This window comes from Charadrius vociferus, unplaced genomic scaffold (genome assembly GCF_000708025.1).
Source record: "Charadrius vociferus isolate BGI_N301 unplaced genomic scaffold, ASM70802v2 scaffold455, whole genome shotgun sequence".
NCBI lineage: Eukaryota > Metazoa > Chordata > Aves > Charadriiformes > Charadriidae > Charadrius > Charadrius vociferus.
This window is the reverse complement of record NW_009648550.1, coordinates 1,388,069-1,412,292: the sequence shown is the minus strand read 5'-3', so window position 1 is coordinate 1,412,292 and position 24,224 is coordinate 1,388,069. Positions and strand designations below refer to the sequence as shown.

Sequence of the window (24,224 nt, the reverse complement as noted above, 5' to 3'; positions counted from 1 at the left end):
TGCCGCTCAAGCGGCTCGCACCCCCACACGCCCTCCTTCCTACCCCCGAGGCTGAAGCAACGGCAGGCAGGGCACCGCCGCGGTGGAAGAGCCGTGCCCTGGGCACGTTGTGTGACCGGTGTCGGGCTGGACCTGCGAAGCATCCTAACGCCGGCTGAATGGGGAGGCGCTTCCTCCAGCCCCGGGAAAGCCGCACTTCGCAGATCCTCACAGGAGCTTGCTTAGAGCCCGCTTTGCTTTTTCGTTTTGTTCTTGGTCAAATGCATCTTCATCTTCCAGCTTCCCCAAGCCACCAGGCAGCATCAGGCTCACGGCAGCAGGAGCACAGAGCCCAGGCACCGCACTGCTGTCCAAAACTCCTCTGAACGTGGGGCAAAACCCCATTTATCCAGCCGGGAGAGTGAGAAGCATTAGTAAACCCTCAGTTCGGGTTCCTCAGCTTTTCATTCAACATCCAGCATTTGCATTTTCTGCTCTTCCTCCTGCAGCGTGCAGGGGGCAAAAAAAGTCACTGTGCAATTTGTTCTGTTTGCGGTAGGGGCTTCAGGAGGCTAAAAACATTCACCCTCAGAAAAGCGGGGAAAGCAGTTTCATTCGCTTTGGGAAGTGAATGTTTAACGCTTCACATTTTTCCAATTTAGAAGGAAGAAAACAACTTCCCCAAGCTGCAGCCGAGGGAGGAGATACGCACACTCCCAAACCCAGCACGAACCGCTGTCCCAAGGGGAGGACCAGGCAGGAGCGCCCGGTTAGACTTCATGGCTCCCAGTGGCAGAAGTGGGGTTAAGGCATTTCTTTAATTCCCACAACAAAGAAGGCACCTTTGGAATAGGTGTTGTTTTGTTTTAACAGACAACCCCAATATCTCCAGGCTCCAGCTGTCAGAGGGCCACTGCTAGGTGCTCCCTCTCCTTTCCAAAATCTCAACTCACCCCTGGGACCGAGACAGCTCCTGTGCACTCTGCGCAGGAACTCCCCTCAGGACACATGCGATTTCCTCTTGCCCTCGCTGCTCCACCCACGAGCGTGTTGCCTGTCAGGCTCATCCTTTTTTGCAACCCATGTCCTGACCTGGAGCCAGCAGCAGGACATGGGAGACCGTCAGCCCCAGGTTGCCCGATGGAGCTCTTGCTTGCAGAGAAAACCCATCTGCTCACTTCCCATGGCCAACGCGGAGAGCCCCGCAACCTACAAACAGGACAGCTCAAGGGCCGGTGTCCGAGCTATGGCTCCAAAGCAGTTGCCTTTGAGCTCTTTGTCCATCAGGTTGGTTAAAGATTTAAGCTCCCCCGAGACAGCACACTGACTCTCCTATGTGGGTGCCCAAGGAAATTAGATCAGCTTCCGAACAGCTTAAAAAACAGGGGTGAGGGCTGGGATTCTTTACGGGCGCCACATGGTCCTTCCTTCAGAATATCTTCAGTGACTCAAAACCTTGGTTAACACACATTAAACATTCATTGTAATAACATTTAGAAGGTCCTTTCTTCATAATCACTATTAGTTGTCTTCCTCCGTCTATTTGTCCCCTCTCTAAAATCCTTTGGCTCCTCTACTTGAGGGTTCGGGGAAAAAAAAAACAGGGGGGACGGACGGATCAGAATCAGTACAAGTCCCACAGAATAAGATCAAGTTTGAAACTTCAGAATAAGCGGAGTCCAACAGCTTGGCTCTGACTGCTTTTCTAGTAGTAATCATTCAACCTCTGGCTGCTTTTATTGGAGTAACTCCACCTATTTTATGAAAAATTAAGTGCCTGGGCTGCCCGGAACAAATATGGAACCAGCCACGCTCCAAGTTCAGTGCTCTGGGGAAATACATAAGGCAGCATAGCAGAGATGAAGGAAACACAAATGAATGCCCAATTATTTAAATTGCCTGTAAGTAGTTTCAGTTCTTGCCCAGACATAACGTAACATAGTGGAGGCAGGTGTTTTCTCAGCAGCCACTGACTAATTGCAGAACAAAGATTAGAAAAGAAAAAAAGAAAAAAAACAACAAAAAGATGTAAACAGTGCAGTAGTAAGTATGTCGTGGATGAGTCGGAGCAGAGCAATTTATACTTACAGAGTGCGTACGCTTACGGAGGAGATATACAGTAGCCTTTATGAGACAAAAAAAATAAAAAAAAATCACATAAATGAGACTGAAAGATGATGCCAGTTCTTGAAAAGCATACTTGGCACCATGTGAGCGGCATGGCAGGTGGCTTGCTCTCCCTCCCAGCCTGAGACCCAAGAGGAAAAGCAAGTTTGGCATCTCCTGGGCTGCCTATCTCCTAAAATCTACAGTACCTCCTGGAACTGCATTAAGACACGTCGCAAGCAAAGAAGTTATAAAAACAAAGTTCCCAGCCAAGGTCTTTTCAGAATTCATCACAGAAGACATATTTGTAAACAATCCTTAGTTACAAAAGTAAATTTATTATTAGTTCACTTTTACAATTTTTTTTTTTTATTATTCATTCTAACAATTTATAAATAACTCCTGGCCATAGTCACCACATCTGGGGGACAAGTCTGAAGTTTACGTTGTTTGAGAAATTACAAAATCAAGTACATTTTACCGGTAGGTTTTCGAAAAACGTGAACCACCACAGAGCGAGCTCTCTCGTTCAGCAACCGCCCACAGAACGACTGCCGTGGACCTACAGCACCATGGACTGTGGATTTCTAAGCAACAGAGGAGCGAGCCTTAGCAACGCACGAACGGGCATATTCAACTGCTTGAACTTCAAAAGCAGCTCAGAGAAGTTTGTGCTTCCTAAAAAGATTAAAGAAAGAAAGAAAATGAGCATGTATTGGTGTAACGCTTGCCCAATAAAAGAAGCGTCAGAGGAAGGAGAGGCAGCCAGTGTTTGGGCTGTATCTCTGGAGACACGCTCACTGCTATTCATTTTGTTGCAACACTGGTTAAAAAGTCGATTTTTATATTAGAATTTTAAGAAACCCCAAATTCAGTCAACGTAGCAGGAACTCTCAGAATGGAGGCATGTAACAGGTAAAGACCACAGAGAAAGTCAGGATTTCCATAAAGGCCTTTTGACCTGAACAGATACTCAGGCACCTGACTGGAAGACATCCAAGACGAGAGACATTAGCCTGTACGCTGAGGGTGTCACTGCCTGCACAGGACTCCTGGGCCAGGGGCTGTGGCCTCCACAAAGCCTTCAGCAACGGATTCCTCTTGTCACTGGGGTGATGACGGTCATGTCACACCCCTAAGCAAGCCACAGAGAACCCCAAATCAAAGCCCAGCTGCATTTCTTTTGCAACCTGAGATAGGTTAGGCAAACAGAGGAGCACTGGCATATCCCCAGGCTGAGCTGATGGAGGGCAAGAGAAAAGCCGCTGAATGAAAGGGCCCAGAATTTCCCTGGATCACAAATCAGATTACCACTGGAAACCTAGAAGAGCAGGTGATCGCTCTGACTAGGTACTTAGAGGAAAGAGATTTAAGGACATTTGGTATATGGCTAGCCCAACAAGAAGAACACCTTCCCCTGTCACAGCTCACCTTATGTGGTCCTGCAGGTCGGGAAAGAGCTAAGTCTTTTTTATAAAGGCTAATTCTGGCTTCTTTAGTCCTGCATAAAGTTTCTACCTTTTCGGTCCAGACTCGAGACTCAGACAAAGAATAAAAATCAATGGAACAGCTTTCAGAGGAAAAGCACGCTCTCACATAACTTACAGGATATTTTAGTGTGCAAGGCCAAACCCATTGTCCATGCAAGTCCAGAGTGCTGTCCTGCACTCCAGTCTTACCTTCCAAGCCTCCAGCTGCCAGCTGACCTGGTGTTGGGACGGAGTGGTAAATAAGAAAGCAAGCCAGCATGCTCAGTTGAGATTCCTCCGTGGGCTGCCCACTTAGGTAGGAATGCAGAGAGACATCCCCTCCAGCTGTAATATACAGGACACACTGATGAAATTTAGGGAGTGTTTGTAGGAGGAAACAGAAAGGCAAGACAACAGTATTTCCACAGAAGCAGCCCACTGAAAAAAGTCTCTATCTCCCCCCAGAAGGTAGGCTAGGGGTTTATTTGCAAACCTTCCTCCTTCTGCCATGGCCACCCTACACCCTGTTCTCTGCTGGGGTCACCCCTTGCTTTTGCTCCCAGAAAATTCCCACAGTGTGATTATTATGAATGCATTTTCTCTGGGAAGCATAACCTTCCGTGTTAACTAAATTGCCCACCAATATAGCCAAACATAATTCTTCAGTCAATGTTTCACGCCAAACATGCTAAACTGAAAACCAGCTGGTTTATGCCAACATGCAATCACCTTCCCTTCAGTTACCATTTTTCAAGACTTTTCAGGCAAAAATCAACCCAGATCAATAAGACAAGAATGCTGAATTGCGATCATGTCTCTAGGATTAAAGTTATCTTCTCTATACCTTGAAGCCACTGATCCAAAGTATTATCGATAGTGCACTTCATCACAGGCAGAAATTCAGAGTTCATGAAGAGTCCTCGGTTTGGATTCCTGCTCATCCTCTCCTGGTGACTTCTGGAACTGAAAAATTCTAACACCAGCTTTATCTGCCACAGCTCAAACGTCTCGGACATTTCTCTTCTTTCTAATCTCCTCACAGCCTAGCGGAAGGGAAATACAAAGTGACTGTGAGAACGTGAACCAGAGGAGGAAAGAAATGCTGCTGTGATAAACATGAAGTAAATGAATCCTAAACCCTGCCTTGCCAAGGGCTGCCCTTCTGAGCACCTACTGAGAAAACCTGCCAGCTAATGTTTCTGGTGTAATTTTGGTTTTCATTAGCTTAGATTATTTTTCAATTTGCTTTTAAAATCTCTGCCATCTCCCTGTAAGCTCACTAATATGCCTCCCCATCTTCCTTTCTGTCTTCTACAAAAATCACATGCAATGAACAATAACTCTTATGCCAAAGCGTAGCTTTAAAAAAGAAAAGAGTGTTTACTCCACCTGATCTATTGCTATGTACGTGGGCAGCATCTCTGGATTTTCTTGGGTAACGCACTCATAAAGAATTGAGGAGAAAAGATCCAGGATTTCCTGTTTCTGATAAAAGACACATGTTTAACAAAGCACACATGCTAGATACAATTTCTTTCAGGTTCCTGCATTGCTCACGTTTCCTTCCATTAAAGTTAACCCATGCACTGGCATTACATAAATTAGTGATAGCTAACCGTGCTACACAGCTTACTTTCATTCTTGGGCTTATTAAAACTAGGCATAACGCAGCTGCATTTTACTCCCTCCCTGAAGTCATTTCGTGCAGAGAAAGAGTGCAAAACACCCTAAGCCGTCTGCAGTGACTTCACTTAAATGCTTCAGGACACCGAAGGGGGCTCTTGGTATTTGTTAAACACACTCTGTAATGAACACAACTGGTGTAGACAGCTAGCGGAAACTGTGATGTAACCAATGGTAAAAACAAACCAACCAACCAACCCAATAAAAACTGTAAGGTCAACGCTGTTTTACACTTTTGTATTACAGAACATCTCTTAGAATATTCCCTGTCCCCACTACTTGAAGGACTTGAACATAAGAAGTTCCATCCCAACATGAGAAGGAGCTCCTTTAAAGTGAAGCCTGGGAAAAAAAACTGGCTGGATGGCCGTGCCCAGAGAGTGGTGGTGAATGGAGTTAAATCCAGTTGGTGTCCGGTCACAAGTGGTGTCCCCCAGGGCTCGGTGCTGGGGCCAGTTCTCTTTAATATCTTTATCAATGATCTGGATGAGGGGATCGAATGCACCCTCAGTAAGTTTGCAGATGACACTAAACTAGGCGGGCATGTTGATCTGCTTGAGGGTAGGATGGCTCTGCAGAGGGATCTGGACAGGTTGGACCGATGGGCTGAGGACAATAGTATGAGGTTCAAGAAGGCCAAGTGCCGGGTCCTGCACATGGGTCACAAAAACCCCATGCAGTGCTACAGGACTGGGGTGGAGTGGCTCGAAAGCTGCCCGGCAGGAGAGGACCTGGGGGTGTTGGCGGACAGCTGGCTGAATATGAGCCAGCAGTGTGCCCAGGTGGCCAAGAAGGCCAACGGCATCCTAGCCTATATCAGGAATAGTGTGGTGAGCAGGACTAGGGAAGTGATCACCCCCCTGTACTTGGTACTGGTGACGCCTCACCTCAAGTACTGTGTTCAGTTTTGGGCCCCTCACTAAAAGAAGGACATTGAGGTGTTGAAGTGTGCCCAGAGAAGGGCTACAAAGTTGGTGAGGGGTCTGGAGGACAAGTCTTACGAGCAACGACTGAGGAAACTGGGGTTGTTCAGCCTGGAGAAGAGGAGGCTGAGGGGAGACCTTATCACCCTCTACAACTACCTGAAAGGAGGTTGTAGAGAGGTGGGGGCTGACCTCTTCTCCCTGGTGAAAAGTGACAGGACGAGAGGAAATGGATTCAAGTTATGTCAGGGGATGTTTAGATTGGATATTAGGAAATATTTTTTTTATTAAACATTAAGGTTTTTTTTATTAAACATTAAGGGTTATTAAACATTGGAATAGGCTGCCCAGGGAGGTGGTGGATTCGACATCCCTGGAGGTGTTTAAAAAAAGGGTAGATGTGGTACTTATGGACATGGTTTATAAGTGGTTTTGTCAGGGTAGGTTAATGGTTGGACTTGATGATCTTAAAGGTCCCTTTCAACCTCAGCAATTCTATGATTCTTTCCTTTGAGGGTGGCAGAGCACTGGCACAGGCTGCCCAGAGAGGTGGTGGAGTTTCCCCTCTCTGGAGACATTCAAAACCCGCCTGGACGCCGTCCTGTGCAACCTGCTGTAGGTGACCCTGCTCTGGCGGGGGGGTTGGACTAGATGATCTCCAGAGGTCCCTTCCAACCCTGACTATTCTGTGATTCTGTGACTGAATTTTGTTCCTCAGTTTAGCGTAGCATTTTCCCACTTTTTATTCATGCAAGCAAGAAACTATGATGCCTAGATGTGGACTAGCATAATCATACCTGGCCCATGTTCACAGTTGGTTTGCAAAAGTAATCAGCGAATGAAAACAGAGCAGGATCAGAAGTGAAAGCTGAAATTGCTTCTGGCTAAAAAACAGATTAAAACATACTCTTAAAATGAACTTTTTGGTTTTACTGCACAAGTGTAGTAGCAATTTATACCCGACCCTTCTTTCCCCAGCACACAAGTGAGAAGACTGTAACCTACATAAAGTACATGATGAGCAGAATGTGTCCAACGCTTCTGCCTGCCCACGACAAACGTACATTCACATAGCTGCCCTTGGCTTAAGCTCATCGCATGCCCTGTGAAAGCCACCAGACTTCCTCTCCCTCAAGCAAAGCAAGTCACTTCAGTACTCACAACCATGTGGCAGAGCTAGGTGCTGGAAATGAGTAACACAGCACGAGCTGCTGTGCTTGCCTCAGCCTTTCTAGAAGCAGCATTCCTGGCAGGAAAACAGTTTGGGAGCGATACCTTGAATGCTCGAGCTTCAGAGTTTCGGTGAGTAACAGTCTGTGCTAAGAGACTGCGCCAGCCCATTGGGTCCTCCTTGTAGGAGAGCTGCCCAGCTCTCAGCTTCACGTACAAGACACCGCCCTTTGAAAGAATTGATCTGAAATAACAACAGCAGTGCTTACTTGAATTGATACATATACGCAATGAGGCAGACCTATAAAGGAAATGTGAACTCCAACAGCTCATATGCAATAATACTCCTCCTTAGGTCTTGTCCTGATTAGTTAAACCCTGCCCCACTTGCATATACACAGAAGTCTCGGTATCTTCAGGGCAGGCTGCTATCAAACGGTGATGCGATGGCAGGCAATGGTGACAAAAAAGGGATGAGCCCTACTGATACAAGGGATATAACTTCCTGAAGCCACTGCAGGTTCTTGTTAGACTCTTCTAGGACAAGCTTCCAGCACCAAGGAAAACCATGCAAGTTGGTATCCACAGATTTAAAAACGTGCTGTGATGGTCCGCTCTCCGTGTAAAAAAAAAAAATAAACCAAAACAACACAAAACAACAAACCCAAGAAAACCCCACTATTCCTGACCAAGCCTACAAGCAGAAATGTGCAGCAGTTCAAAGTTACACCATTGCAAAGCAGCTGCATGTTTAGAGTATCAGTTGCGCCATTAACTGTAGGCACTGGGCATCCTTAAAATAACTAAATTATCTGTATTGAAACTAACTGCTTAGCATAACAATATACCAGCAATTCACATGTAGTAAGATAGGGAAAATTATTTCTCACACATGCATTTATCTCCAAAACACTGCCAGCCAGGTCCCTACCCTTTTTAAAAGGCCAAGGACAAGATTTTGTGACACGAGAGCCGACAGTTTCGAAGCATCTGGAGACCCAGAGCATAGGTGAGTCCCAAAGGCAGCAAGTTCCTCAGTCACCCACGCTGGTTTCTGCTGCAGCAGCACAGGAAGGCTCTTTTGGACAAACAAGCGCTCAAGTGCGGCAGAGGCTCAACCCAGGAGAACAAAGCTGGCTTCTGCCAGCGCTGGTGCAGCAGATGAATCAGTAAGTGCCTCCTGATCTGCAGGAATCTGCACTCCGCCTCAGTCCTGTTTGTTATCTTTAAAGACATGGACCAGTAGATGCTGCATTGTAGTGCCTAATTTAATCTCAATAGTGGCATTGAAATTAACTAGAAAAAAACGTGTTACTGATGAAAGAAGCAGCTGGCTTCTTCTATACTACTCACAGCAACAAGTTACATGGTAGGCTGTTAAGTGCAAAGATGAGAATGATTTTACCCACAGATACTGCATTCCGGTAAAATTTCTGTTTTTCACAGTTGCCTGACAGAGAGTTAAAATGCAGTAAGCAGTACTTTGTATACTTCACGTAACATGAGAAAAATAGTATTTCACAAAGCAGTAACAGTTAGCTAACTACTGTATCAACAGTCTGGGAAACATGACATCATATCAACTCAAAACTAAACTAAAACCACGAGTTTAAGATGGTTTCTGGTACTGCTCAATCCTGCTGCCAATATCTGCGGTTTTTACTATCAGGTTTTCCCCTGCCCTGTTTTTGCATGAATTATTCACATCAATAGGTGAAACCAACTACGCAGTTTCTCTCTTCACCCTAAAGTGCTGTCAAATGCACAACAGTGAACCGATCAAAACCAGACTTCTTTCCAAACTGTAGGTGTTACAAGTACAGGAGGTTTAAAAAAAAAAAATAAATATTACTACATGGTCATTATTCAGTTAAGCATTATAAAGAATACTTACTTTAGATGATTTGTTCCCTTGCTTAAATCTATTAATAATTCCCAGTACCGTGGTCCCTTCACTCTGATCTGTCAATGTAAGCATTTTTGTTACTAGATACCACCAAAATCATAAAATTAAGAGTTTTCTACGTAAGTCTACAGTTCTTTCTAGGCCCTTACAAGGGCATGTGCCCTTTTATAGTGTTACACACCCTAAAAACTCAGGAAGAGCACCTAGCTTTGTCTCTCCTACAATGAGGCTTTCTGGCACAGGGAACTCCCTACTACACCAGATCTTGAACGTGTTATGGATCAACACTGAAGAGAAGGGTGTGGCATAATTTAACATATGCTCCATAGTGACAGAATTGTCCTCAGAGCCATTACTATGGGACAGCATTGTCCAGAGTCTGGCTAAGGCTAGACAGGGTATCAAAGAAAAGTCACTAAGTCTATGTTCTTGCACTGTTTCTGACCCAAACTGGGCGATTAAATTCCTCATTAAAAATGGAGACTTCCTTTACCTGCTTCAGTAAGTGAAGCTCTGGAAGAAGCGTGGGTGCCATCAGTTCCTCGGTGGCTTCTGCATACCACTGTGTGCCCTTCAAAATACCACCAGTGTTCACATATTAGTAAAGCTCATTTTCATGTGAAAAGAAAGAAAGCGTGCATCTCATTTATAACAACTCCATTGGCAGTAGTCAGTCAGTTTCTGTTCCTGAGTTCTGAGTAAATACATGACTTAGCATTGCCTTTAATGTCAGGAAACACAAGCCTAAATTAAAGGTATATTTCCCATGGATGGATCAACACATAACATTGTGCAAGTCAGGCACACTTCAACTCAAAAATCTAAAGGTTTGAGAAGTAAACTATATTATGAACATGCGAAACTCTGGCGGAACCACAAAGGATCCATGCTCCACCTCTTCTCCCCTAAAATGCCTTTCTTTAGTCCTTTCGTGAGCACCACCTGTCTCACACGAGCATGTACAAAATAAATCCCGCAGAAAGGACTCTTCCCCAGAGGACACATAATGTAAGCACCAAGGAGAAACACCAAGTTGCCTGCTTCAGCAGAATTAGGAGAAGGCTTTTAAAACCACGGATGGTTCCAGCAGCCTCTGTGCCTTTGAAAGTCCTTCCTCTTTAGAAAGAGAACGATGACCCTGGGTCAGTCATTACACACTTGACTGTTTGAAGACTCTGTGGTGCCTTTTACTTGTCCTGTACTCTGCTCTCAAGGTGACATCAAAGCACATGTAAGGCGTGAGTGGGCTGAGCAAAACCCTTCAATTATTTGCGTAGAATTTGGCTTGTCTCCACCATGACTTGCAAACAAACCCAAGGCTGCTGGCCACAACAATGAAAATAGCGTGCCTTTGGTATATCGGAGTCTTCAGTTGTCTCCCACACCTTCTCAAAAGCCTTTGCTTCTTACTGCCTCCCAGACAAATTACCTTGTATGTAACCTCTATCAGCGCGTAACAAGGAGTGTTTGAATCCACATCAACGGGTGTTAAGAGCCTTGGTTCTGCTGCCAGCACGTACAAGTGACGCAAAGCCTGAAGGTGGTACCTGTGTGTGGGAATAAAGAATTCAGCATTGTGCAGTACAGGCGGGGAATAAGACCCAAATACCAAACTACACACAGCTCAATACCCAAATACAGATATTGATTAAACTAAAGAGAAATTTGTAGTAATGTAGTAGGGGGTTTGGTTTGGTTTTTTTTTTTTTTTTTTTTTTAACATGTATGGGTTAGCCAATAGAACAGGACTTAAAGAATCATAACTAAAGTTGATTAAGAGTCATAAATGGACAGATCTTGCATGAAAATCTTCCCAGCTGAGCAAACTGGAACAGTCAAGTCACAGGAGTACACCACAGAGCCTCAGGAAACCTGCTTGCATTTCCTCACTGATCAAAAGATCACTACCATCATCTTGCATCTTCACTTATTTCTTCTGCTTTCCATTTTTCTATTTATTTATTTTTTTAAAAAACTTCAAAAAATTGTTTACAGAGTGTCCAGGTAAAAATTCTAGATCATTTGCCTCTAGATAACCTCTGTTGTAAGAAGATGATTCAGCTTAAGCAAATATGAACCCTAGTAAACCCTTACCGATTGTCTGTGCTGTGAACAGGGAAGTGAGGGTACAAAGCACAAAGGAGAGCAGCAATTGAAGAATTTGAAGTGCTCAGCGAATATCTGTAGAAAAACATTATCTATTATTTTCAGTGCTAATAAATGCTGGCCACTAGCAAAGGTGTTCAAAATATTTTGGTGTCCCAGGGAACGAAAGGACAGTAGCGAAGTGCAAACAAGCAAGGAATTTACAAATGTGTTCCTACAGCAGTCAAAATAAACATGTAGCTGTAGGAAATAAACACAAGCCAGAAACATTCCTATGGCATTCGAGAAATGCAATATCTAGAAAACAGGACTTTCATTTGTAATAGAAAACATCTTTATGTATCTGTTTTTTATTAAAAAAAAAAAAAAAAGCAAGTAAATTGCACACTGCTCCAGCTTTTGCAGGAGAGGTGAAAGAAGAAAAAACCTGCCTTTGGAAATGGCAAGTTACCTTCCTCCTCCCAGAAAGAGAAGCCCCAAAGCCATGTGGTGAGCCAGGTGAAACCCATAGTTCATCTCTCCGCCTGTCTTCTTGTGCATGAAACGGCAAAGCTGAAGGACTTTCAGGTTTCCAGAGCCAGCCATCACCATCGCAAGAGACAGCAACAAGACACTCAAGCATGTTTCAAGATTATAGTGACCTGTCTTCAAGTAGAATAGGGAAGGCATTATTACACTTCTGTGGTCAAATGCACGCTTCTGGTCGGTCTAAAGTGCTGCTTTCTACCCCAGAGTTCGAAAACCACATTCCACAGAAAGAGGGAGAGTGGAGAACCAGCAAAGTCCTTAACAAAAATGATTCACAGCCCTGCCACATTCTATAAACAGTCTGTAATATAGAAAAGTAAAAGGGATGGTTTTGTTTCCATTAAGGTTTTGGTGAGGGTAATCAAAATATGTTATGCATAAAGTCTCCTTTTCATTGAGAGAAAACTAGAAAGGACTTACTATCGAAGCTGTTGGTGCTGACAAACACTTCAGGAAATCTGTTGCATATTTGTACTGGAAAGAAAAGAAATGCATACTAAATACAGATACAAAAGATAAGTTACAGCTCTATGGAAACTGAAGGAAAAAAACCCAAAACCTCTTACCAAGCACTTAAATGCTGCCAGATTTTCTGAACCAGCAAATCGAAATCCCAGTGACAAACATGCTCCAGCAATGATGTAGACATGAGCTTGCCTAATAAGCAACATTAAACAGGAAGTGACTAAATGCTTCTCTTTTCCTCATCTGAATAATCAAAATCCTTTATAATTAAAAAAAGGGAAAATTGAAAAGAAAGACTTATCCTTTACAGAAAATGGAGAATAAAATTCCCTAAATATCAAGGAAGAGGCTTTTGTGCATACTGATATCTCTATAAAGAGCATAGCTGCATTTTTCAGAAGACTAATTTTTTACATGTTACTTACGCCAGTGTTTCTAAACTCAGGTCTTCAGATGAAGGCAACTCTGTTGCATGAAGAGATATACTGTTCTCTCTTATGATCTACAAAAAGCATAACAGACAAAAAATAATCCAGGGGAAACTGATTAATTAACTGAAATTCTGGGCATTGAGGGTTCATAAGGGATACAAAACAGGTTTGTTTGAGAGGCATATAAAAGCTGGGTTTTTTTCCACATGCTATTGCTCCATTGTACTTCGGATCCAAAAGGGACACCTTTCAATGCTCCTGGATCCGGTCCCTTAAAGATTTCTAAAACAATAGCAAGACTGTGTCAGAAACACAATGTTACTGTATGTACTCAAATATGAGAGAAAACAGAACAGGATGAGACCTCAAGAGGCTATGTAGTCCATCAGCATCCTGTATTTCTGATAGATAAATACCTAAGTTATTTGTAATGCTCAAGTGAAACCTCCTTGCAGCAATTTTGCACCTGGCTTCTTGCTTGGGCAATGCAGAGGAAAGTTTAATCCCTTTCTCTCTGGCATCATTTTATGTCTTGAATGGCTGCATCCCTCCTCAATCCCCTCCTCTCTCCAGCATGACAGGATGGGAATCTCCAGTGCTTCCATAATGGTCCAGGAATCCAATGTAACCATCATTTCTGTCACGTGAACACGATTAACATACATTTTCTTGTGCAGCTCCTGTGACTAAGGAAATATTCACACGCAGAACAACACAGTGAAATGTAAAATTAGGAAGTAAACACTTTAAGTGTAAATACCTACTTGAGGCACGTTGCTATTAACCCACTTGGAATTAGGCAAGATGTCATCCCACAAAATCAGGCATCGAGCCAAGGTCTAAAAAAAGTGAGAGAGCCAAAACATAAGGAAGAAAAAAAAAAACCCAACACAAACATAAATGGTATTTTTTTTATTGTAGCAAATGCATCCAGAAATGCAGACAATCCAACTACCCACTAGCAGCTTCTTCACTGTTTCTCAGCCTTCATAAAAATAAAAGCGATTTTGTAATTTCTTGTAAGAGATGCAAATTCTGCTTGCAGAAAAAAGAATACAGAATAAATCCTTGCAAGGTCTGCATCTTTAGCTGGTAAACTGAGATGAAAATTCACAATGTACTTAGAACAGATGCTGAGGCCTAACTTATTTTTTATCTGTGAAATTAATTTGGGAAAAGCTATAAAAATTTACCTAAACATTTAATTTAACATTCCACATGAAATGTACCATTCAAATATTTCTCAATAAATTCTGTTTTTACTGCTGCATGACATGCAAGCTGCCTTACTACAAGCAGAAATTGTTTGAAGGTATGCGTTTGGCTGGCAAGCAACAGGGTTACCAGCTATCTAAAGCATTCAACTTGATAGCATCTGGACTGGATTACAAAATTTTTTAAAATATATATTTTTGTATCATTAAATATACTGAAAAAATGAAACAAAAGCAAATCTTACCCTCAATAAAAGGAACTCTGGTTTTACAAAGTCCAGCAAATACATGGTATCTGGTGCTTGAAGCCAGTCAGCAATGGATCTGCAACACACAGTAAAGGAACAGGGTTTCCAGATCGTATTTCAGCAACACACAAAACTGAGTAAGCCACACAAAGCAGAGCCAACATTATGGCAGTTTAAACTCCTATCACAAGTTACTGCAAAATGGCTGAGCAACTCCAAGGTTAATACCTGTTATTAGTCTTTAGGTAGATCATAGCAAGCGCAAGTGTGGCGCCCGGACAAGTAACATCCACATTGATGGTATCTCCCTCCTGTGAAAACACAAAGCACACTTTCAGACCAGCTGACTAGGAAGACAACAGCCTGTAGCGATGTGCACATGCATTCAAAGTCGCTTGGTGCATCGAGACACACACCTCTCAGATTTCTAGCCATGGCTATTTCAGCTTAAATAAGCAAAAATCATTAACACGTACCTTGATTTGATAACTAGGAGACTTGTGCTTCTCTCTGTGCCTTCCTGCCTGGAATCGCCTGTGGCCCCCAACCATGTACTGGTAAAGCTGCTCGGGTACATTGAGGTCTGACATGCCTATCAAATTACTGCCATGCTAAGGAACGAAGAGGAGAAGAAATAATATGGAAGTGCCTTCCAATATGAGGAAAAAAAAAAAAAAAAGCTTTTGGCAAAAGGCAGTTGGGAATCAGGGATGAAACAGCTCTTATTACCCCACCCCAATATATAATGATTCTTCTACTGATTGCAGTTGAAATGAAGAGAGGTACTTACCCCTAGGCAAACCATGCCCAAGGCTAGCCCAGATGCAAGCGAGTAGGACTCTCTGTCTGTGCAGTACTCCATTTCTGGTCCAGGGGGACGTCCTGGAGAAAACAAAACCAGTGAAATTCATCTTTTAAAATTCCAGCTAAGTAAACATTGTTTAATTAAGACTTACATTCCTAATGAAATGAGAAAAAAAAAAAAAATCCGTCCCTCGTCCCTTCTCAGGAAAGTTCTGAGTGGAATTAGAAATAATTATCACTTAACCCATTCATCACCAAATGGAAGACCCCTCCAGAAGCAGTATATATTGCTAAATGATATGTCTGGAGTTGAAAGAGACAGTGAAAATGCGATGTTACAACTGCATATACTTTAAGACCTCTGAACCTATCCAAATGTTTTCAGCAGAGTTCAAAAGCTTTTGCTAGAAAAGATTGCACATACCAAATTACCAGAAACAGATACAATTTCACCCTTAAAATTTACCCCATTTAATAAACCACACAGTCTTTTTTAACTAAAGTTACATACAAACATGAATAAGAACCTAACTGTTACAAATAAAATCAGAAAAACCGTGCACAGAATGAGGACACAATTCAGATCAGAAATTCACTGTTCAGAATCAGTTCTTAAAGACCACTCATTAGAAAGCCTTAAAATCCAGAACAGAATTTAGGACACAATGGCTATACTTCCACCAACCTAGTGAGACAAAAAGACTGTCCTTGCAAGAGGAAAGCGTTTTTTTCTCCACCCAGTGCCTCCGTCTTTGGTTTCTACAGTGGCAGCTGCTCCACAGACAGGTATGAGAAACAAATGTCTGGGAAGCATCAGATGCACTGGGTATACAGTGTGCAACAGATCTGCTCAAAAGCTATAGAGGGTCAGGATCCCTGCAGATACGGCATCTGGGTCAGAAGGAACATGTAGTTACTGCAGCCCTTTTACCAAGTAGCTGGCAATCCCAGAAACCCCAGACCAGCTCTTACCAGACAAAGTTTCCAGATGGAAAGAAGTATGTAGGTCCAGCAATGATGCTGCTACATTTCTACCAAATTCAATGATTGTTCTATGCTATACAAACACACAGTTCAAAGTAACTCCTGTTCCTCTGAAAACAGAAGATGGGCTTTGAAAAATGAGAGGTGAATACTGCGGTGGCAAATGTAGAGTTAAAAACGGAGAAATTCTCAGCTCCCTGATGCATTGTGCAAATCATTCGCTCGTTGCTATTCTCCCAGTCCTCATGCCACTTTTTCCAGTGTTGGCACCTACCTATTTCAGCCAGCAGAACCTCAGCTGTGTGCCTGTGAGCAGTGCCCTGATAGACAAGTCCTATTCCTATCACAGCAGCCACCTGCACATTGTGGGGGACATCCAGCTCTGTTGAAGTTGGTGGCAGGAGGGCGGGGATGTGGATGCTGAGGAGGCGCGTAATGGCCATATCCATTGTGCCTAGCTTGGCAGCAGAAACACCGAGCAACAGTCCAATACTTGTCATCTCATGGCCCTGAGAAAGGAAACAAGTATGAGTGACCAAAGAGAGCAGGCATGTTTAGAAAAGGAAAAACACTTGCCCCAGTGTTCCATTCACCTATCTCAATGAGCTGTGCACAATATGGAAAGATTAAGCGATAAAACTGCTGAAAACTTTTAAAATAGAAAAAAAGTCCTGTACTACTAACATGAATGAAGCAACTCTCGTTCTCCCACACTAGGAATTCCAATTCAACGTTTCAAAGAAATCAGCTGACTCTTCTTTCTTGCTTTTCCTATAGATATTTCTCTCTGTTGCTTATGAAAGAAGGTCTCACCTTTGTTAGGTAGTCATGTATATTGAGCGTGGCAAGTTTTGTGAGATGCCCATTGAGACCGAGAGCCATAAGGAAGCCTGCGTATTCATTAGCCAGTTCAGCAATTTTAGGCTTGTTATAGACAATCCAAGCAGAGTCTATCTGTGAAGCTGGTGCTATCTTCAGGCCAGCAGCTACCCCGTTGTGAAAGCTGGCCCAGCAAGCCATGTTAGGAGGCACATCGATGTTCCCACTGTTCAGATCAACGGTGGTATTCCTAGGAGGAGCACGGCCTGCCCACGACAAAAAAAGTCATTAAAAGCAATTAGGTGAATCCAAACCACTTCAGAAACAGTCCTCAACTTCAGTTGGCTGCCACGTGAATAAACACTAACAGCATGCTAGGTAACTCTTCTGATGTGAGACAGCCTCAGGTATCTTCAGACATGTCAGAAGACAGAAGCACAGTATACTAGATAAATGAGTGATGTGGACTTGTATGACCCCAACACGGGCCAGCTGTGTGTCCTTAGGCAGTTTATTTCACTTCTCTCTGCTTCTCAGAATATACCCAATACAAAGTCTCAGTGTTAGATAGTAACACTGGCCTTGACCATTCCAGGAGGAGAAACTAGTAGGTGGCAGATTCAAAAATCAAAGACTGACTTCTTCACAAAAACACAGTTAAGCTATGAAACTCTTTGCAGAAAGGCACAGAAGATACTACAAAATTTACAAGAGGTTCAGGAAGAAATGGGATAACAACTGAAAGAAACTGCGTTATGTTCCATTAAATACTGAATTTCTTCGGAAGAAAACACTGACTAACGTACCAGTTAGATTCAGCTTAGGGATGGGCAACTGCTCCGTTGGAACAGGATGATATGAGAACAAAGTGAACATTCCTCGTCCAACAGGTAATGCCATGGTTCGCTGGCACAGCTGTAACAACCTGTTGGGAAGATGAAAGCAAAACCAAGCCAATTGCTTAATATGGAAAATTTTTCCAAATACATGGAATATATGTATTTACATGATATAAAATGAACCTACAGACAACAGGCACTGGACACACCATTTTTTTCCCCCCAAACTATGAGATACCATGTTGTCTTTCCTCTTATGGTAGGCCAAACTTTTGAATGAAATCTTTGGTCCTTACAAGATTAATCCCAAAGATATACTTTAGCTGGCATCATGTTGAAACCTGACACTATTTTCCCCTTAAAGCTAGGTGCTAGTTAAACAAATCTGTGCTACAGACAATTTAGCAGCCATATCAGAAACAAGGTGAAAGGAGAAAGCAAAACAAAGCTGATTGCTGTATCGGATCTTGCTATGACTAGTGATCACATCTAGTAATAACCTGTGTACAGAATTAATGATGTGCTTCCAAGAATGCTGACCACAATTCTCTATGATTTACTCTGGAAACACTTTCTAAACTTGTTAGATTACTCAGCTTGTTAGATCAGACAATAATTTGATGTATTTCTTTAGCTTCCTACTTCTGCAGAGTGTTTTGCATGTTAATGATGCTCTGAAGTTTGCTTTTTTCTTTTGTTTTTTAAAGAAGATACTTTTAACACCCTCAAAATAATTGAATAAAGAAGCAGGATGGGGAAAATTGTGAGGCCACTGGGCATGTAACAGCTCCAATAGCAGGTTTCAAAATAGGGGGATGGGACAGTGAATTTGTTTTCTGTAGAATTAATTAGGTCCCCTGACCCAAGCCTTACTTAGACCCAAGACCAGCCCTGAACAAGGGGCTCTGCAGCTTTAGGCAGGGGATAGACGATGCTTTGTTCTCTACAGAGGCGTTTTCTCTATAGAGTAGGTCCTGCTTATATTTCATACTTTTTAGGTGGAAAAAAAATGCTACAATCTGCTTTCAAACCCCAACTGATCTCAACATGCTATCTGGGGTTCAAACTAACAATCTTTCCCATACACAGCTCCAATCCAGAGACCTCTCCAACTCAAATATAACAGTTTTGACGTACACTGAGCTTCAAAGACTTGGATTATGAAATCCAACCCTCCTCTGTGTGTCCTTCACTCACGCCTGTGTACTTCAATGTCCAGTTCAGACTAAAATATATTGCACTCTTCAGTTAAACATACTTAACTTTAAACCACCAAAAATATTCAAACAGTTTTTCACCTGAGTGAAATGCTAACAAATACTGCTAGAAACAGAGACAGTTTTTACCGGTTTTCTTTCTCTTCTATGTATTCATGGTCACTAGCTTCTGGCATCTGCACTACATTGACACGTACAGGACGGGCACTCTGAAGGAGTCTGCGTACTTCCTGCACTCTCAAATCCTCACTCCATATTAGCGACATCACTTCCTCGTTCATGTCATTCATACCATCCTCATCCTCTTCAGAGGGAATATCGGAGGACAGTACTGGGCCCACAGACTGTAAGGGACAGAGAAAGCAAAGAAGTCATTTCCAGTAGCGCATATGGATATTGATAACTGTCAGAAAGCCAGCAAATTCCAGCACCATAATCTGGACGGACTCACCAAAATTAACTGCTCTGAGATGGGTCTGTAAATAGAATAGACTGAGATCTGTGCAGTCATGAACAACACTGTTCACCCACTCCTTACATTCATTTAGAAGGCCACAAGGACTTCTGAACATTGTAATCAACTGTTTTTGCACACCTAAATGGTATAAATAACTATCAAGACACAAGGAGATGACACCTCAGATACACCAAAGATGTAGCAAAGGCTGTTGAGCAAGGACTGACAAGCGGGAGCTTGAAGAGGTGACATATGAAAAATAGTTATCTTTCTTTCAAAACTTTTTCTTGTTTCAGAGCAGTAGTAGGAAAGGGCTTTCCCCTCCCTGCCTACACAATTATCTATGACGGCTATGAAAACATACGTGCTTTTTTTCTTCAAGTTCAGCAGTGAAAAACAGAAATCTAGATGAGCATTTTGATGTATATTAAAACGGAGGTTAAACTCCAGAAGGCACAGACACAGTCCCCTAGTGACAACCTGCTTTTAGAAGTGCTGGTACCAACTGACCCTCAATCCAATCAGGAGTGCTGTTCTGCATATTCTGTTCAAAAACCTGTGCTATTTTTCTAACCATTAATGTTTTCATGAATCGGAGCTTTAATTTGGATTCCCCCTCCCAACAACCTTGGAAAAAACAAGCTATGTATTAAAATAAACAGCCTGCATGGTAGTAAATTCCACATGTTTGTTGCTGTCAGCCAACTGGGGTTTCACCAAAGTCCCAGAACATTTTTTGAACTTCCACAACGGAGTTACATGACCAGAAAAATACTGAAGCATTTAATTGCTTAGGAGCACTGTGGAAAATCCCTCTTTCTACACAAGATTTATGAAACCCTCATTTGAGACACTGTCCTCCCCTGTTTATTCACATCACACAAGTGATGCACAGGACCACCGACAAGAATAGCAATGATAGCATAGGTCAGGACGCAACAGAGTATGCCCACAATCTGCTTGGCCTACACTTGCTTCAGACAAGGCTGTCACTCCATATGAAGTATGGTTCATTTTATTTTTAAAGAGTTCTGCAGAAATAAGCTTTCCTGCAGAATATACATCTTCCTTATAGTCTGACAAAATAATCCGGACACTGACCCTAAAGTGGGCCAGCATCTTCCTCTTTCTTTTTCGTCTTTCATAGATGAGAGATTAATTTAAAAAATAGCAAGGCAAGCGACGACAAATACTGCTGATAAATCTAGGGAAAAAAAAATCCCACACCTCTCTCTCAACTGGTAATTTTTCCTGTTCTATATCTCAGAATTTCAGCAAGCTGAAAGATACAGAATCACACAAACGAGATTGAACACAGGGTCTTCCTAAGGCTCACTGGTAACACATGACACCAGGGGTGCAAGTAAATTAACAGCTGATGAATGAAAACCAATTTCTTCTGATAAATATGCACTAAATCTCAATACATAACTGCACCACCCATATAGGCAGCGTCCGTTTTGAAACAGGAAACTCCACCCTGCCCTCCTGAGAAATGACAAACAATTTGGTGTTTGAAGATCACTTTATCCTTTTAAGGCAACATATGTTCGAGGCATTGTTACAAAGTAAGTGATAAAATCAAATTTATCATCATTTTAAGATTCAGTACTGTTACAGTTGGGCAAAACTTCACAAGCAGAAAATAAAATGGATTTTTAATGAGTGGAGGGACATGGGATTTGAATGTGTACGTTTTACTTTTCTGCTAGATTAATTAACTTTTTTTGATACGTAGTTAGTTGTGAAGCCTCTGCTATAAGAAATTGGAATAATTTTAGTATCACTTCCAAAGCTAAGACAGCAAAATGGATCTTGACCAAGATGTATTTGACTACAAATCCCTCTTCCTGACTTCTGAAAAGACTACAGACAATCTGCTGCTATTAAGCGTTTTACGCATGCCAGCTTTCAAGAGTTTTGTCTTCCAGAGCATCCTCAACAAAAGACATTGAGGTGAGCTACAACTCTATGAGATGCTAGTGATTCCCACCATCAGAATAAAATGTTCGAGAAAAACACCACGCCCTTTTTTCATTTTACTTTGGGATACAAATAACTATACTCTTTTTGAGAAAAAAAGAGAAATATGACAAGCGTATTTCAGAAAGCAATCCAGTTCTTCCAGAGGAGAGGGAGATGCCAGCCATGCCAACCCAAGAAGGAGCCAGACTGACAAATACCCACTTCCTTCTCCCTGTGCCACTGCTGTTTTGATGGTAGAGCCTGTGGACGGGGTACCAAAACCTCCCTAACACCTCTCAAAGGTACAGCCATTCTGGAGAGAAGGAGGACATACAGAGGCAATCAAATAGCTCTGTAGGCAAAACTTTTGAGCACCGTGCCTAAATTAAGTTTAAAATCTGTTTTATATTGATAGTTTCCACAGCTATGCATGTATTCTTCCTGTGCCGGATGCTGGTTTTCATACTGATACCCTCATATGCATGTAAACCCTGTGTTGCCCTCAGTCTTGAGTTCTGCACCTTCTGATGCTCTGAGCATCATCAGATGGTGAGGAAGTTTCTGAACAGGGTGCTCTGCGCAATACCCAGTATCACGAAATCCATTTATGCCCATACTCACAGATTTACCCTTTTGCAGGTTCCCTTCACACGCCTGTTTGGAAAGATCCTGGCGCCCAATCAAGAGACAAACTGCTTCTGGCCAGTCTGAGGCAGGCTGCTCTCGGCAATAATATATTGCATCTCTAATAGGAAGAGCTACACCAAAGGGGAGAGACTCCAGATCTCTTAAGGTGAAACCTTAAAATTAGTGAGGAAAAAAAACCCAAACTGTTTTATCACAACTAGATAAAGTGTATTTTCTATTATGCAAGCACAAGACTGTTACTTAGAATTGTTATCATTTTGCACAATGACAAAAGCTGCTCTTACCAACATTAGTCATCCAAATAACTAACTTTTCAGCCAGGCTGGAAACAGATGTGCTGTGTCTGAAACTGCGTCTGTAAAATTAAGGGGAATAAAGGCAAAGCCAATAAAAGCTAGCCCAAAATTCTGCAGAAAGTCAGAAACTCAAGAGTTTAAAATAATACTAAAAAACCCCATACCGATTGTCATCCTGTTCTATTTGCTGTTTTCGTTGTCCTAGGAAAGACGAGGCCACATTACTTCCACATTCTCCAAGCAAAAGGACAGTACACAACACGCACAAGACACTAGGAGACACTATGACGGCATCAAAGCATCATTACCTGATGTAATCTTGTACAAATAATGGGAGGCTTCATTAGATACAGCACTCTCATCACCAAGTATATACAGAGCCACACTCTGGATAGGAAAGAGACACCATAATACACAGTTACTTAGTGTGCACCTATTGCTATACTGCCTGTCAAAACAGACAGAAGATAACATTAATAACAAACAATGCAACAGCTTTATTATGAAAATATTGTTAGTAAAAGGAGATTGAAACAACTGAAGCAAGCAGCAAACTCTTATGCTTTAGATTTCTATATTGAAGTTTGGAAAAAAAATACCCTGAAACAGTTAACTAATTTTTCCCCTAATAATTGTTTCAAAGGTAAAAAGAGAAAGACCTTCTAAACAGAAAAACACGTTCCTAGTATATTTCCCATGTTTTTCACATTTCATTTTATTTCTCTTGCAAAACACACACATCTTCTACAGACACCATTTTTCACTTAGTTTTCTCCACATCTTGAATATTGGCTACTTTGTGAAGGCTCCAGGTGAAAAGTTCTTTCCCATTCAAAGCGGGTCCACTTCGGCTATCTAGCCAGCAAAATCAAAGTGATCTGCCACCCTATTTACTTTTTGATACTGACAGACAAGCTGGCATGCCAAAGGCAAAACACACAGGTAAAAGTCTTTTGTGTTCTTCATTAAAATTTTCAGGTAACATGCCAGCTCTGACCGCTGCACAGGCAAGTCACGCAGAGGTAGGAGAAAAGACAGAGCTGGATGGACAGACACAGGTGACAGCCCAAGGGAAAGGCTACAGTTCTTCAGAGCCTGAATGCAGAGGCAGATTTTAAGTGAGAGCATCAGCACTTTAAACAATCTCGGTGCCGCTGCTTCAACCGTCCACACTCTGAAGCGGAGGACAGGCTTACTCCTGGCAGCTCATATCAGAGACACCGCAACTCATCTTGGACACTTGGGTCAGAGCAGAGTCTCTCCTCCCTGTTTTGCTCTTCAGCCACCCCAAGCTCAACACCTCCACTCTGAACCCTGTATTGGCATGTTTTCTCCACAAACGCTGACCAGAAGATAACATCAGCACTTATGACTACTCATGCGACTAAATATTTATGTTGATACATGCCCAAGAAGAAAGCCGGGAAATTCTCAGTCACAAAATACAGTTAGCTTTAAGTTACATTATTACTTTGCACATGCCACTACTGCAAACCACAAAAAAAAACATAAGCAGTGAAGCATAGGCTACTCACTCTGCACGCACGAGCTCTCCTTCCCAACCTCAAATACCTCCTCCCACCTGCTAAAACCCATCCACACCCTTCAGTAATATTAAAGTAATAAAAGAGAGGAGAGGACTCACAGGGATTTCTCTCTGCTAAATACATATTATTCTCCCTGTGGGGAGGTTGACACTGCACAGTTTACTACACTGCAGGGATAGTCAAGAGAATTTCATGCAGACAGATGAGGTCTACTTGGTATGGAGCAGCAACACCTGGAGGTGCCTAAGTCTCCAAACAGCACAGCTACAGCCTTTATCACAGGCTCAGTACCCCTACAGTATGCCCCCATTGCTCCATACAGTACGATTAAATCCTCTGGTTTTGGCTTCCCACTGGGGACCCTTCACTCGCAGGAAAATAAGTAACTGGGGCGAACCCTGGCCACAGCACTGCTATGCT

At 42.5% G+C, this 24,224-nt stretch overlaps 1 protein-coding gene across 1 annotated transcript in view; it reads right to left on the bottom strand.

Moving 5' to 3' along the window:
* Window positions 1–2,647: 2,647 nt before the first annotated feature.
* Window positions 2,648–24,224, bottom strand: part of ANAPC1 (anaphase promoting complex subunit 1) — a 34,446-nt gene continuing 12,869 nt past the window's right edge. Inside the window, exons 20-46 of the mRNA XM_009885996.1 lie at window positions 22,566–22,644; window positions 22,420–22,458; window positions 22,246–22,314; window positions 21,935–22,113; window positions 19,021–19,235; window positions 17,642–17,760; window positions 16,830–17,101; window positions 16,291–16,525; window positions 15,019–15,110; window positions 14,705–14,839; window positions 14,457–14,539; window positions 14,226–14,304; window positions 13,531–13,605; window positions 12,761–12,837; window positions 12,437–12,527; window positions 12,291–12,344; window positions 11,794–11,987; window positions 11,331–11,417; window positions 10,666–10,783; window positions 9,730–9,807; window positions 9,225–9,292; window positions 7,436–7,574; window positions 6,958–7,044; window positions 4,944–5,039; window positions 4,399–4,597; window positions 3,765–3,899; window positions 2,648–2,763 (exon numbers count right to left, since the gene is read on the bottom strand). Coding sequence (XP_009884298.1) covers window positions 2,648–2,763; window positions 3,765–3,899; window positions 4,399–4,597; window positions 4,944–5,039; window positions 6,958–7,044; window positions 7,436–7,574; window positions 9,225–9,292; window positions 9,730–9,807; window positions 10,666–10,783; window positions 11,331–11,417; window positions 11,794–11,987; window positions 12,291–12,344; window positions 12,437–12,527; window positions 12,761–12,837; window positions 13,531–13,605; window positions 14,226–14,304; window positions 14,457–14,539; window positions 14,705–14,839; window positions 15,019–15,110; window positions 16,291–16,525; window positions 16,830–17,101; window positions 17,642–17,760; window positions 19,021–19,235; window positions 21,935–22,113; window positions 22,246–22,314; window positions 22,420–22,458; window positions 22,566–22,644 — 3,210 coding nt within the window. The remainder of the gene's footprint in view (window positions 2,764–3,764; window positions 3,900–4,398; window positions 4,598–4,943; window positions 5,040–6,957; window positions 7,045–7,435; window positions 7,575–9,224; window positions 9,293–9,729; window positions 9,808–10,665; window positions 10,784–11,330; window positions 11,418–11,793; window positions 11,988–12,290; window positions 12,345–12,436; window positions 12,528–12,760; window positions 12,838–13,530; window positions 13,606–14,225; window positions 14,305–14,456; window positions 14,540–14,704; window positions 14,840–15,018; window positions 15,111–16,290; window positions 16,526–16,829; window positions 17,102–17,641; window positions 17,761–19,020; window positions 19,236–21,934; window positions 22,114–22,245; window positions 22,315–22,419; window positions 22,459–22,565; window positions 22,645–24,224) is intronic.